General features: G+C 50.1%; 1 protein-coding gene across 1 annotated transcript in view; it reads right to left on the minus strand.

Moving 5' to 3' along the window:
* Window positions 1-15,752, minus strand: part of LOC120619306 (kinesin-like protein KIF28P) — a 63,444-nt gene that overhangs the window by 7,108 nt on the left and 40,584 nt on the right. Inside the window, exons 12-20 of the mRNA XM_039883630.1 lie at window positions 15,251-15,408; window positions 14,826-14,880; window positions 13,237-13,360; window positions 12,037-12,177; window positions 7,522-7,644; window positions 6,827-6,934; window positions 2,514-2,788; window positions 948-1,082; window positions 29-245 (exon numbers count right to left, since the gene is read on the minus strand). Of these exons, the coding sequence (XP_039739564.1) occupies window positions 29-245; window positions 948-1,082; window positions 2,514-2,788; window positions 6,827-6,934; window positions 7,522-7,644; window positions 12,037-12,177; window positions 13,237-13,360; window positions 14,826-14,880; window positions 15,251-15,408 (1,336 nt within the window). The remainder of the gene's footprint in view (window positions 1-28; window positions 246-947; window positions 1,083-2,513; window positions 2,789-6,826; window positions 6,935-7,521; window positions 7,645-12,036; window positions 12,178-13,236; window positions 13,361-14,825; window positions 14,881-15,250; window positions 15,409-15,752) is intronic.

The following is a 15,752-nucleotide window of genomic DNA, read 5'->3' on the forward strand; positions in this document are numbered from 1 at the left end:
CCAGCTCTGCAGCCCTGGATATACCGACATGGTACAGACTGAAGAATGTGCCATGCAGAAGAAAAAGTAACATGGTACCTTGAAGACCCCATAAGTCAACAACGAGAGCATTTGTCTGTAAATAATTCAGAAACTCCTGAGATGCATTTAGGGCTGTAAATTGGACAGACTCTTCGATTTGGGGATTCATAATCTTCCACACAGGCTTGGTATATAAAGTATATGGAAGGTTATAAATTCTGTACCTGAGGAAAGAACAGAAAACAAAATATAAAACCAGGAGGGACACATTTGTAAAGAAAAGGATCAGATGAGCCAAAGAATTAGAGTCCGCATCTGTTAGATAGAAAGGATGACCTCTGACTGTCCCGATGCCACCTCCAGCGCCTCAGGTATAAACACGAGTATCGCTACAGGGATGATATTAAACGCCTAACAAAAAATGAAAAGGGTTTTGATAGTTTTTACTGAGTCTAAAGTTGAAATTCATTTTCCATTTGTGGGGGCTGTTTTTTTGTCCTTCAAAGTCTTTATTGCTTTATCTTTTAATAATATCCTTTTAGCCTAATTAAGCCTATCTGGTGCTTCTGACGTGTTGTAATACAGCCCTTTCATTTCCAAGTGAAAAACAAAACAAGAGTTATTCTTCTTAGAAAATATAGTGTTACTGGATATTTTTTCTGACAATTAAGATGTATGGCTCTGTTTGCTTCAGTAGCTTAGAAGGGTCAGTACACACTGACCATGGTCCACCAGCCTAGAGGGACATGTGGCTTCTCTTTCTATTAAACAGGCGGGGAAACAGTCATTTTGGTGTTGAGCAAGCGGAGAAACTTAAGAAAATTTCACGTAAACTCATTTTTAAAACTTGAGGAAAGAGTCCCTCCCGCGGGGCCCACAGGTGGGTGGCTCGTGCACAGCGGCTCTGCGGGGCGGGCCGGTGGTACCCCATCTGAATGCCCCGCTCTGCATCTTCCTTTAGCCACTTGGCGCCAAGGCACCGCACAATGCGAATCTGGAAATCCATCCTCTTGCCCAGCAGCTCCAAAGGGTCAATAACCACATCTTCCTCACCACAGGCTCTAGAAACAGAAGAGGTGAACATTGATCCCAGGTTAGCCTGGACCCAAGCAAGTTAGGATTGTGATGTCAAAGGGGATTATGTAGACTCCTTAAGAAATGGCCAAGTTCACTGAAGAAGGAAGAATAGGTAAAATATCCAGCTGGAGAATTCATTCAAGAGACAGTTACTGAGAGCCCACTCTATGCTGGTGCTTCCAGGTCCATAGACCTTCTCAAGGAAGAGACGGGAATATAACAGCTTCATGCAATATGCACCCAGACGTGGGTGCCAAACGCGCAGTGACGATCTAGGTAGGTCCCCACGGGGGCAGAGGGGCTGCTACCAGGGAAAGCCAGCTGCTGCCCAGATACAGCCTCTCAATGTATTTTCCCTGGTGAACTGTGGACACCTCAGAAACCCATTCAGACAGCTTTCCGACGGGACCGTGCTGACATCGGCTAAGCTCTGTAAACTAGAATGCTACCTTATTAATTTGCAATGGGGGATGAAACCAGCAGCCGAGAGGCCTAAGGTAGCCAAATGACCAGAAAGTCGCTCAGAGTCCCGATAAAGACAGTGAGTCGGTGGTCAGCTTGGTCTCTCAGTCATAGGACCTTGTGGGTCTTTTGCTCCCTCCTCGAGCCTGTTTCCTCTTCACAAAGACAGAAAGATTGCACTGGGTGTCTGAGGACCCTGGCACCCAGACCAGACCCCGCCCCGCCAGCCTCTGCTTGGATTTCCAGAGAGACTTGAGCTTTTATAAAAACTGCCTAGACCGCTTACAGCCTAAAGAGAGGAAACGAGATATCCTGAAAGGAGGGTAAAAGGTAATGGAGTAGAGCTCCAACAAAGCCTGTACCCACAGAAAGGTCAGAGACCAGCGTAGGAGGCCAGTTAGCACACAAAGACACCTCAGTGCCTACCTGGAGAAAAGGGACAAAGAAAAGATCTGAGCCTCTGCCAGGGGCGGAGATGGGTGTGCTTTCTGCTTCTGACTCTTGGGCCTCGTCAGCATGGGAAAGATGTGGCCATGCCATACCTCAGGGTCCCAGGGAGGGCTGTGGGGGAAGGGCCTACAGCACACCTGGCTGCTCTGCTCTGAGGGCCCATCGTTGGGAAGCGACCTAGGTCATTGGTTCTTGTCCAAGGTTCCTCCTACTCCTGCTGCCTTGCAGGATGCACTCATTCCTTTGGTCCCCAGGGCAGTGCTGAGCTGCTTCAATGCTCCTGGGCATGGATTTTAGATATTCAGGTCAGCTGATTTGGTTGCCATCGTAAAAATCAGACTTGATGAGGCCAAATCATGAATGAATGAGCTCATTAATTTGTCTTATGAATGACCTCTTCGAGGTTCCAAGCTGACCACTCCCTGCAGGAGAACTCAGCTTGCTCTGAGTGTTCTACGTGCGACAGACACAGAACCAGGCAGAGGGGCGAGGGAGAGACCTACCGTCCTGCGGGGGAGCAGGGGGTTATGTGGATATGCAGCACTGCCTCCTCCAGGCCCTCGCAGTTCAGAAACTCCGCCTGCTCCTCGAATTTCATGCAGTAGGCAAGCGGCTGGAGCCAGATGTGAGCAGAGCCCAAGTGGACGACCTGGACAGGATCCCAGAATGGGTCATCTTCCTGAACTACATGGCTGTCTTCTCCATCTAGAAAGCGCTGGTAAAGTTCCTCCATGAGGAATTTCCTATTGATAAACTTGGCTTTGGACCAAATCCACACCTGGAAACACCAAGGTAGGTCACCGATATTTTATTTCATTTACTGCTCTAATAATCCATTCCTATGATTTTTTTCCCAGCATGCTCCCTCCAATGGGCTGGGTTTTGGGGTACCTGAGACCACATAACACTCTCATCAAACTTAGCTGTGATGAGCTCCTTCGAGGGCACCACACTCATTCCTGACCCGTTACTCCTGCGTTGCTTGAATTGCTGGATCCCAGGAAATGACTCGAGGAGACGACGAAAGAGCTAGAACTCTCCCAGGAGAAATGAGGGTTTGGGGCGTGTGCTACACAGAATAACGGTCCTCAAAGGTGTGCATGTCTCAGTCTTCAGAACCTGTGAATATGTTACCTTTCATGGCAAAGGGGGATTAAGGTTGCCTATCACCTGACCTTAAATAGAGAGAGTAGCTTGATTTATACAGGTCGGCCCAACATAATCGCATGGGCCTTAAACGTGGAAGAGGCGGGGAAAAAAGAGGGTCAGAGAGAGAGAGATGTGACGAGCAGGGTCAGAGAAATGCCATGTGGCTGATTCTGAAGATATAGGAAGATGGCTATGAGCCAAAGAATGCTGGTGACCTCTAGGAGTTTGAAAAGGCAAGGAAACAGGTTCTCTCCGAGCCTCCAGAGAGGCTCAGCCAACAACACCTTGCTTTCAGCCTGGTGAGGTCCACGTTGGAACTGAGACCTACAGCACTACAAGTAATAAGCCTGTGTGGCCACACCTAGTGAGCAGAAAAATCCAGGGTGAGAACCCGCCACTGTCTGCCCCTTCACTGGGTGAGGGACGGGGCTTCTGTACCAATGCTGGCTACTGAGAGAGGACAAAAGCATAAGCCACAGTTAGGGGCTCCAGTGAGAAATTTTCTTGACCATAAATGTCACATCAGAAGTAGGTACCAGGTAAAACTTCCAACTCCTCTGAGCAACTTGGAAAAAAAAAAACAAACCCCAAAACTAACAGATATGTCATTCTTTCAAGTGTTATGTATCTCCATTAAAAAGACCTTCCACTCAAAAGACTTCATTTTCTGTTTGTATAGTATCAAATAAAAGCAGAGTCTCTCCCAGACTCTCCATAAAGACTGCGAACCTGGCTGGGGCACAAACTGCTCGCAGAGTACAGCAGGGATTCTAGTCAGTGTGGGCTTTTAAAGACCCTGGAAAACTAAGATAATGGGAATGTAGGTAATGAACTCAGGCACTGTCTCATTACTCGTGGTATCTGGTCGTAGGCCCTGTGATAGGTAAAACTGATGTTATCCTTGGCAGGTCAGCGAGGCTGAGTGGAACAGGCTGGGGAGCTGTGCCGACCCTCCATCCTCGAGTGACCTGCAGGCTGGCACAGAGGCTCCTTGGCTGGATGCGTTTCCACCTGAGCCAACAGCTGTCGGGCAGACATTGCTGAAAAGCAGCTGCAAGCTGGCAGCATTTCCCATGAGAAAACCCTCGCCAGCCCTCACACGGCCCTGGCTTGCTCCTGCACTTGTCTGTGATGCGTGACTCTAAAAGTCACACCAAAGTCCCTGGGGACATGTCTCCTCCCTGCAGCTGCCGCTGCACTCATTACCCCTGTGGTCTGGGGTGGCGGGTGCACGGAGGGACATTTACAGGATCCACCACCCAAAAGTGCCCTCCCGCTTGTACCTGGAGCCCCTTGCTGCTCGCCACCAGTCTGGTCTTTCGGCCTTCAAAACCCACATGCACACAAAGCGTGCCAAGAACTACTGGAAGTTACTACCAGCCTTTCAGAGGGCTCCTGAGGAAGGGAGGGCTTCTTCTGAGGAAAGGTCACTGGTACTTTTAAAAGGTAAAAATGGACAACCTTGAAAGTGACCGATCAGTAAGATTAATCTCTGCATGAGAAAAGAGAAAAAATCACCACGAAATTAATTAGTGCCCAGTCCCTTAAAAGCGAGCCCAGAGTCGTTTACGCAGAAGCAGTCCTGTCAAACGGTCGTCTCTGACTGAGACAGGGATGCTAGATTAAAGGAAAAGAACAGTGTCTCAAAATGTATCCTGGCCTCAGCTTTCCCAGATGACATGCTCAAGGGTAAAGTGTGAAAACACTGTCTCGTGTTCTATTTCCGGTAGTGGCAGGCTGTGTCATTCAGATAACCCTTCTGCTAAGAATAAAAAAAAAGGCCAAATAAAATGTTTGTCAAATCACTTTAAGTTATAATAATAACTAAACAGTGAAAAACAGAACTACGTGGAAGAAAGTCTTTAAAAATTAAAAATCTCCATAAAATAAGATCTGACAAGATGGTAGGAAACTGCCAAAGCAAACCTGGCCGCAGAGAGAAACGCAGAACATCGGATCGGCAAAGCTCCTTTGCCCTGATGTCGTTTGTCAGAAAACAAACAAACAAAAGCGCATACGCTGGGGTTCAGCTCTAAAGTCCTCATGGGACATGGCACAGAAGTCAATGCTGACCCCCCCCCCAGGTCAGGGGGTCTTACAGGAGACCTTCCTACATCACACTGAGACCCCTGAAAACTACACTGGGAGTGTGAGGTGAGCCAGCATCACACATGCTCCTATGGACTGAATGTGCCCCCCCAAATTGAAATGCTGGCGCCTCCCCCGCAACGTGATGGTACTAGGAGGTGGGTCATTAGGGTGCAGCCCGCAGGCATGGGATTAGTGTTCTCGTGAAGGAGACCCCAGGGAGCTTCTTTGCCCCTTCCGTCATCTGAGGACACGGAGAGAAGATGGCCATCTTAGGAACTAGGAAGAAGGTTCTCGACAGACACGGGGCAGCTGGCCCCTTGACCTTGGACTTCTCAGCCTCCAGACCTGTGAGAAATGTTTGCTCTGTGAACCACTCAGTCTTTGGTGTTTTGCTATAGAAGCCTGAATGGACTAAGACACATGTGTCCCCTTTCCTCCACCCCAGGAGAAGAGGAGGAGGGAAAAGTCTCAGAAGTTTGGGCTCCGGAGTGGCCCGTCCTTGGGGGTCCCCCGGGCATTCACGGCCTGGGGCCACTTACACTCACACAGAGATCTTGGGGGCCCCAGCAAATGGCAGACACTAGTGCAAAACCTCTCGAACCGAGTGGCGAGTACCCAGGTCTTCACTATATAACGTGAACACGCGCACGTACAGTCTTTTCCCTGTGTCTGTCATATTTCACTACTTTAAAAAGCTGTTCAAAACTGATCTTGACCCAGAAAATTTTGGCAACTTGAGGGCAATAAGCAGAAAAGTTAAACTCAGAGGAGCCTCCATTAGTTGCTCAGTAGAGCACATCATCCGATGACAGCAAGGTCCCCAGTGTGGCCAGCCGCACATTCCCTACAAGACTCGCTGAGGACTTGGGAGGGAGCAGCCCACTTGAAGGTCACCTGAGAACTAGGGGCACATCCTCTGCATCTGGCCAGAGGGCTGCTCCAGTAGGTGACATAAGGGACATATGCAAGGGACACCAAAAGATAGGCCCAGTCTGTTAGGCAGAGGGAGAGGGAAATGGGTCTTAAGTTCCTAAAAAGGACCTTTGGGACAGTGGGCAATACCAAACACGGGGACAGGTCAGCCAGTGGGGTTGTGAGACAGCCTTTTCTGGATTCTTAGTGAAAGTGGGGATTTTCTTATCGCTTCAGAATGGCAGATTTCCCCTCAACACTCTTCCCTCCCTCCCTCTCATATGTACACATACACACACACACACACGCACGCATGCGTGCACGCACGCACATGGACACCATTATTAGTTAGATAAACATCCAGGCTCCCTTCTGATGCTAAAGCCTTTGAGTGACGTTAAAAATAAAAAGCGCTAGACATGGACAGTTAGGAAAGTCCCCAGGCCTCAGTGCTGCGTGGGAGAGGGACGCCGGAGGGGACACATGGCGGAGGGGTCCCCTCTCCCCTGAGTCCGTCTCCCAGAGTCCCAGCTCACACTGGGAACACAGCTCGGGCCTTCGCTGGATCTCCACAGGCTGTAGCCAGGGAAACTAACCTTGTCCCCAGGAAAGCTCCTCGGGACCCCTTATGGAGGCTCACGCCTGTCCCCAGAAGCAGCCTCACCTCATGAGTCCTTTGGTTGGTCACTTTCACCATGACCTCTTTTTGTAGGTCACAGCCCCTGGAATCTGATGACGCTAAATTCTTCACTTTCAATTCCATTTTAAGTTCCTGGTGGGAGAAACACGTCTCACTACATAATTCTGCATTTGTCATCCTACAGCATCTTCGCCATTTCTTTTTTGTTCTTTCCACGCTCAGACTTTCTAAAAAAAGATGGTCCAGGCCTGGCCCCTTGCAATTCCCACCAGGAAAAATGACGAAGCATCAGAATTCCTCAGCAATATCCGGGAACCAACACCTGTAAGCCTCACCGGAGTGATGAAGTCTCTTATGAGTTTCCTGGTGATTGGGATCCCGTGTCCCCAGGGGCTTCTTGGTGACATAGAAGCCACCGAGGCACCCAGAGAGACCGCCCTGGAGGACAATCTGGGATGGGATGTTGGTCTGGGGTCCTGGTGGTCCTGGTGGCTGTGGTGGGCCAGAGTGGAAGGAATGGCCCCTAGTGGCCGGGGCTGGGAAGGCCTGGGTGTTGGCCCAGATTCTGTCACTAGCTCATGGGGTCTGGGGCAAAGCACCTCACCTCTCCAGGCCTCTCTGTCTCTGTCTGTGGCATGAAGCCACTTGGGGGCCGTGGGAGTGAGGGGATCTCCAAGGTCCTTTCCGGACCTGACATTACGCCATTCTCTAGCTCTTACCTTCTTTAGCTCCTCGCTCATTTGATTTGCTTCTGCAACCAGTGGCATCAGTTTGACGTAGTCCTGGAACACAGCCAGGACACTGGGATCCGCTTTCCCTTCTCCTCTGTCCCCAGCGCCTAGGAAAAAATCAGAACGTAAGTGAAAGCCAGTCCTTTGTTCTGGGGTCCTGTTCAGCCATGAAGAAACTGATATACTCATTGGTTCCTTCATTTAGTCATGTAATTATAAAAAAAGAACATAAATATAAACGGAGGAAAAAAATGCTGCTTGGCCTTTATTTAAGTAGTTGCTCATCTCAACCTATGTGTGTTGACAGCATCGTGACAGGAGGCTCTCTGCCTCCGGTTGCCATTCTTGGTCTCAGAGTCCTGGACCCAAGGTGGCTCCAGACCGTCTTGGGAGGGGGCATGGGGGAAGGTGGCTGGAAGGAAGGTCTGGGGATTCATCCTGAAGCTGCAGCTGGCACAGCGAGCAACCCGTTCTTACTTGGATTCTACTGGGGGGGGCGGGGGGCGGTGGCTCAGAGGAGGGGAACATGGAGATGGTGGGAGAGCAAAGCCCCTGCCAGCTTGGCACTACCCCGGCCAGGAACTCTCAGCCCGTGGGTTCACACTGTGCTCTCCACCCTGAGGTCTCACTCCCCGGAATGGCCCGCGGTCTGCCCGAGCGAGGCTTCACTGGGTGCTGAGCACCTTCAGCCCAGGATCTGGGGCCTGTTCAGCCTCCTTGTGCCACTGGCCCTGGGCTGGGAGGCAGGTGTGCAGTCCACCTCGTGAATAAATAAATGAATAGACAGAGTATTCTGGCACCACGCTTGGTAGGGCAGTGTCTTATTTGTTTTGGGCCATGAACATCAGAAAAAGAGCGAGGAGGTAAATTTCAAATCAATTTGTTTTGCTAAAATTGTGAGGAGGGTAAAAACCTCTAGGGTAGGGAAAAGGGAGGAACTGTCTTGCACACGTGTGGGTACATCCCGCTGCTCCCCGCCCAGGCTGTTAAGGCGGGTTCAGGCAGAGCAGGTGGGCTTGGAGAAAGTGTGGGTGCTGTGCTCCTCCCGCAGCCCAGCCCAGCCCAGCATGGGCCGGAGAGAGAGGAGGGGAAGGCTGCTCAGGAGCCTGCATCCGACGCCTGGGGACGGATCTGACTCAAAACCTCGGGCTGTAGTTTCTTCTAGGCCAGAACTGGGCGTGGCTCATCGCCATCTCTCCAGCCAATCAGCAGCTCTAGCTGTTGGGCCCCCCGCTTCTGGAGGTGCAGGATGGGGTTAGAAGGTGAGTGAGGCACACGGATCCTGGCCTGCCCTCCCCTGGGAGGGTCCTAATGTCCAGGGCATGGAGCTCCTGGAGTCGGAGTGGTCTCAGACAGGACAGAGTGTGCTATGTGGGGGCCGCTGTGGTTAATCTCATTCGTCATCATTTGTTGGACAAATCCTTACTGAAGGCCCACAGCTAGGCAGTGTAATCAGGCTGTGGGGATGCAGAAGTGAGCAAGCGCCTGTCAGCTCCGTGAGGGCAGGGCACTGCTCTGCTCGCTGCTGGATCCCCAGAACTTAGAACCATGTCTGGCGCATAGTAGGAGCTCAATAAATACTTGTTGAACGAAAGGAGATATAAATGAATGGATGAACAGCAGAAAAAAAAAAAAATCTAAGCTAGAACTTACATTCTCATGTGAAAAAATAGATAAGAATCAAGTAAACGAATAGTATAATTTAAAAATGTGATAAAGTGAGAAAGAGTTACCTAGATGAGTATAAGAAATGGGAAGATCTATCTGAGGAGGGATTAGAGCTGAGTGATAAAGGTGAGAATGAGCCGAAGAGGCGGAGAAAAACGAACAGCAAGTGCAAAGGCCCTGAGGCAGAAAAGGGCTCAGTGTGTTTGAGAAGCAGAAAGGAGACCAGTAAGATTCAAGGTGAGGTATCAGTGTGCACCGTGGTTTCACAGATATAGATAAAGCTATAAATATGTGTGGGAGATATACATCTGTCTGTCAGTATAGAGCTATAGAGCAGTTTGCACACGTAGCACCTGGTCCTGCCTTACAAATGTCGTTCTCTCCCGAAAGGAATCAGGACCCCTGGAGAAACGACTGACTCCAGCGCTGAGACTGAGGACCCACGAGATGAACCTGGAGCATTTTTTTATGCCAGAAAGTAAGCCAGAGCTTCAAGAATGAGGAGGACATGCCAGAAGGACGCAGAATCCAGGTGGAAGGACTCCTACCGGCCAAGTCCGGGACCATTCGCACATGAAAATAAATTATGAAAGCAACAAATTTTAATCTATTGAGTTCATCTTGACAGAAATGAATGAATCGATTTAAAAAAGTAGGAGAGAAAATGCTTTTCTTATGTTTGAAAAATTTCAAGTAAATATAGAAGAAATGGTGGCACCCAAAACTCAGTATTGGACGAAAATCATCATAATAATTAATCCAAGAAAGAAGATCAAAGGGTGATAAAACTAGTGGCCGAGAGTGTGATGAGGTCTAGGATATCTACATTTCAGTCTCTCCCCATAAAATATTTATTACTTAAAAAGAGAAAATTACTAACTTTAAGTGGAGAAACCTGGCAGTGACCCCCTTAACCAAGCAATCACAGTTAACGTCACCAATAATGGATAGTGCGACACCATGTGCCTCCTGACACAGAAGACATAACATCACTTTAGTGGTGCTCTTGCCCAAAACCTGTAACCTCAATCCAAACGTGAGGAAACATCACAAAGACCCCAACTAAGGAACGTTATACAAAAAACTGCTCTTTATTCCTCAAAAATGTCACGATCATAAAGGACAAAGACGGACCTGATGGATCACATCAGATTTAAGGAGACCAGAGAGGCGTGATCCTGGGTTGGACCCTGGACCCCAATTTTTTTTATAAAGGACATTATTAAAATAATTAGTTAAATATGAGTAAAATTCATAGATTAAATAATAATCTTATATTAATGTTAACTTTCTGATTTTGATCATTGTACTGTAGTTTCGTAAGAGAATGACCTTTTCCTTAGGAAACATACGATGAAGTGTTTAGGGATAAAGGAGCATCACGTCTGCAACTTATTCTCAAACAGTTCAGAAAAAAATTACATATATACCTGTATCTCTACACACACATAAAATAAAACAAATATAGTAAAATGTTAAAATGGAAATTTTGAGTGAAGCGTGTATGAGAGTTCTATGCATTACTCTTGAAATTTTTCTGTACATTTCAAGAAATTGTTTCAAAATTAAGAATTACCCACAAACGCTTGCTTCCCCGCCAGGGGCCAGGGGCCAAGTTTGCACGCTTGAGCACTGACAACAGGCTGACTGACAACTCTGACTTCCTGGCGGAGACGCAGCGGGCACTGTGCCCGGGGGCAAAGCCTCATGATGACCACAGAAAGGTTTCAGGTGCAAAGAGAGAACTATCAAGAAAAATCATCCAAAACAGGGAAATAAGACAAAAGGATGCTGCCCGTCCTTTAAATGTCATAGCGGGGCCTTGTGTCAGGATTCTCTGACACCCCAGGAGAATGTACCATTATGTACAGCAATCGCCTCTTACCCATGGCTTCACTTTTCCACGGTTTCCATGACCCACAGTCAACTGTGGTCTGGAAATACTAACTGAAGAATTCCAGAAACAAACAATTTCTCAGTTTTAAATCAAGCACGATTCTGAGCTGCGTGATGAAATCTGGAGCTGGCCCGCCCCGTGAATCCTCCCTTTTCCCAGCGTATCCACGCTGCATATGCCACCTGCCCCTCAGTCACTTGGTAGCTACCTCAGTTATCCGACCGTCCGTCAGGGTATCATAGCGTTTGTGATCGAGTAACCCTGACAGTAGCCTGATGCTCTGTCACAAAGCCAGCCTGTGTCATTCACCGCACTTTGTCTCATCACGTAGGCACTGTCACCCCACTTCACCACGGTAAGACATTTTAAGAGAGCGACCACAGTCACATAACTTTTATTACAGAACCTCACTATAATTGTTCTATTTTATTGTTAGTTATCACTGGTAATCTCTTACTATGCCTGATTTATAAATGAAACTTTCTCAGAGGTACGTTTGGGGGAAAGCACAGTATGCACAGGGCCTGGTACAGTCCGCGGCTTCAGGCATCCACTGGGGTCTTCACACATCCCTGCGGATAAAGGGGGAGTGACCGTACTTACTACTTACTACTGATAGGGCCCGGACTCTGAGCCTATAGATAGTAATTTGTACAAGATTGGCAAAGATGGTTTTCGTCTAGTAGAGGGTCATCACCCTGAGGGCCGTTCATTGCTTTGGGAGACGGCCATCTCAGTCGGCATTCTTCCGTCTCTACTGCATTTCTGAGGGAGATAGTTTAACGAATTAAATATGTCTTTGACATGTAAACTATATTTTAACTTTCTATACATTGTACTTTGACACGATAACAGGCTGTTTTCTTAAGGAAAGCAGCTGCTTTTCAGAGCGGCCCGGGGCGGATGCCAGCAGGCAGGGCGCGGGGCTGCTCAGCCAGCTTGTCCACACTCACTCCCTCCGCCGCCGCTCTCTCCAGCTGGAAAAAGTCGTAGTCGAACCTGCTCAAGTCCTCGCCGCCTCGCTCCCAAGGAAACCCGATGTACAGGTAGGAGCTGTTGGATCCCAGGATGATGCGGTCCTAGGGAGGAGACGGTCAGCTCAGAGGGATGACGTGGCCCTCGGACGAGGGGGTGAGGACAGCCTGCTCCAGGAGGGCCAGGTCCCCTGCTCCAGGAGGGCCAGGTCCCCCGCCCCGCCCCGCCGCGGGCAGAGGCCGGTCAGCGAGGGGCGGAGGGGGCGTCTCGCTTTTGCGCACATGCTTCTTCTTTATTCCACACCAAGCGCCAATTCTCCATCAGGCACTGGGGATCCGTGGGGACCAGACGGACCGGCCCGGCCCGTCCAGGACTTTACAGACTCCTACCAGAGTAATAACCTGTGAGGGACGCGTGAAGGACAAGAGCGTTGCAGCTACAGAGAGCCTTTTACACAAGCAAGCTGGACAGGCCGCCCCTGCTGGCAATCGTCCGGTGACCCCCCTTTTGCAACACCTGTGTGGGGTGTCTGTCCCCTCTCCCTGCCTCCCCTGGCCTCACTGCTCTGCACGCACTTCTCCAGGTCACACTGACCTCGGGGCTCTGTTTCTTGCCTTGTGAAACTTCCCATCCTGGAAGCTTCACGTCAAACAGCTCCCTTGGACAAGGACTCTGCTAATCCCCGGTGCGAGCCAGGCCCCCTTGGCACTCTGCGGAAGCCCCGCTCTTGTCCTTCACGCGTCCCTCACACCCAGCCCAAGTCCCCAGCACCACAGGGCTCCTCCTAGCCCAGTCCCCTCCCCAGTCCATTCTAGGAGGAGCCCGGTGGTGCTGGGGACTTGGGCTGGGGTGCGGGGAGGGGTCAGAGAGCCCGATGTTTGCTGGGTACCACGCGGTCCCTCCCAATAGCAGGCTTTTAAAAATCTAAAGGGTCCAAACGTTAGAGCTTGACGGGGTCTTGGTGCTCATCTAATTGGCCCCTCTATTTGTAGGTGAGGAGTCAGCTCTCCCGGCTCCACAGCTGTGACACATCATTATTGTCACTATCGTGTCACCACAGCAGAGGGACTAAAGGCAGGTAACCCCAAGCCCCACCCAGCCCCCACTCTAGCGCTCTCTCTGGGCGGCCTTAGGAAATCCTGTGGGCTCGCAGGGAAGTTTACCAAATGCTGCAGCTTCGTCTTGGTGGCGATGGGCACCCCGTTAACAACCACCTTGCATTTGCCATGTGGAGTGACTGTCACTTTACCATCTGAATTTGTGAAGGAAGCGTGTTTATCCGAAATTCTAAAAAGACAAGAATTTGTCTAAGTGATCCACAGAATTGTGATTTTAGCGAACGGTTTAGGTCGTTCCGTCTCATTTGCACACTGAAGTGAGATCACCAGCTGCTGGGGGGGCAGAAAGCATCTGTGGGGCTCCCGCATGCTGTGGCCCTCGGTGGGCGGGATGGAGAAGTGGGTGCAGAGGGACCCTGCACACGGAGTGGGAGACAACCAAGCAATCCTCGTATTAATAGAGCCAACATCAACTGAGTGCCAAGAGCTGCCAGACAGAAGCTGAGGTCACAGGGGTCAGAGCTAGAGGCGGGGACCCTCCCTGGGTGGCGGGACTGATGGAGGAGAAATGAGAAGAAAACAAAGATGTGTCAGGGAGACTTGGGAGGGCGACGATAATGAGCCTTTACAGGGCGGTTTAGTTCTATTTCTGGGTCTTTATTATACAAATCCAGACTTTATCTAAGATTTGAGGCTGCCTATCAGAGCTGCCAGATTGTCTGCCCCTAGGTCATCTGTGTGTCTTGAATGATCTAGGCTGTTCTAGAACGTTCCTGGACTCCTTGGCTGTCATGGAATGTTCTGGACATTGTGATGCATGTCCGACCATAGCCCTTGTTTACTTGGGGCCCAGAGATCCTGTGGGAGAGTTCATCCACTTACACCTGAGTGTTAGACTGGGGGTCCCCACAGGAAGTGCCTGACAAGGGAGATGAGGGGAGCCCCCTGGAAGAATTGAGAGAAAGGGCTGGAAGCTGGTGGTGCAGAGTGAGGCGGCACCAACTGGCCCCTCAGTCAGTACTGACGCCCACCCTACACACCGCCCCCCAGGGCCCGTGTGCCCAGGGGGTTTGGGGGTGGGGGCTGAGGTGCGGGGATGATCAGTAAGGCCTCGCTCTGTAAGAGCTGATAGCTGAGCAAGCCTAGTGGCTGGAATCTGTGGGCAGTCAGGACACAGTGGTCCTGGAAGGAGGAGAGGCTGCCCCAGAGCAGAGGCCCCCCGAGTAGAGAGGCCACAAAGGTGGGAGACGGCTCTGAGCTTATGAAACCCACCACAGGGCTCCACGGTGGCTCCACAGGGGCTCCTTGGGGAGGGGATCACCTCAAAGTCTGGGCTTCCCGTTAGTCCAGCAGTGAGGGCTCCAGACACGGTGATCTGAAGATGCTTTTGCTTTCGGCGGTGACCGTGAGAGGCCTGTAATATGCCTGTCCTTTAAATCTCTTCATTTCCGGGACAGATCTACTACTGTCTATTTATAGTCTAGCAACTGACCTGCCCTTTTCTCCCAAGATCAGAGCCAAAGAGACAAAGCGAGAGAAGCAGGAGGGGTTTGGGTGAGAGCGGGAAAGCCCGGAGCTTCCTGAAGCTTCCGTAAGCGCCAGAGAAGGTGGCTGAGGAAGGGCTGGTATTTCATGTTCTTGGTCGTCCCGCAAAAGTCTCTAATGCCGGACAAAGACAGTTTACGTAAACTTACCCCAGACCTTGAAGACTGATGGCATTTGAAGCAGCTCGACCAGCATCACATGAGCCTGAAAAGAATTAGGAGAACTTATTTTCAAAAATTTTCTGGATCTGACCTTAAGTTAACACGGCTGATGTTGGGGAGGTGCCATTTTCTTTCCAATAGGATGGCGTGAAGGGAATCCTCCACCGGGAGTTTTAATCATAATGGTACTTGGACATCACCTTGGCTTATAGATAATTGTTTTACTTTCTGCCTTTTTTGTGGGATTCCTAACCTTTTCAAAGTTTCACCTCTTCATAAGTAATTCTGGAGGAAGAGCTGTTGAGTCCGAGCCTTATGAGATGCCCCAAAGCCCGGCCACAGGGCAAGTCCTGGTCTGTGAGGCTCCGTTTCTGTCCAGTGACTGACCCTGAGGACAAGGCCAAGAGCGACACCTGGACCTCCTGGGGGCTGTCCCCCTCTGCCATCCACACCAGCCCTCTCCTGGCTAGGGCGGGGAGAGCTAGCTGTTACCTCGACACCAGTGCCATTTTCCAGCGATTGGATGGATAAACAGAACATGGCACACACGTGCAAGGGAGTGTGGTTCAGCCTTAAAAAGGAAGGAAATCCCGGCACGTGCTACAACATGGATGAACCCTGAGGACATACATTATGCTAAGTGAAGTATGCTAGCCGCAAAAGACAAATACTGTAGGATTCCCCTTGTATGAGGTACCTGGAATAATCAAAATCACAGAGACAGGAAGAAGGATGGTGGTTGCCAGGGGCTGGGGCGGGGGCGTGGGGAGTCACTGTTTGATGGGGACAGAGTTTCGGCTGGGAAAGACAAAGAAGTCGTGGGGATGGCAGGGGTGATGCGTGCACCATAATGCGAATGTCCTTAATGCCACTGAACTGTACGCTTAAAAATGGTTGTCATGGTGTATTTTATGT

Source organism: Pteropus medius, unplaced genomic scaffold (genome assembly GCF_902729225.1).
Source record: "Pteropus medius unplaced genomic scaffold, Ma_sr-lr_union100, whole genome shotgun sequence".
In the NCBI taxonomy this organism is placed as follows: Eukaryota; Metazoa; Chordata; class Mammalia; order Chiroptera; family Pteropodidae; genus Pteropus; species Pteropus medius.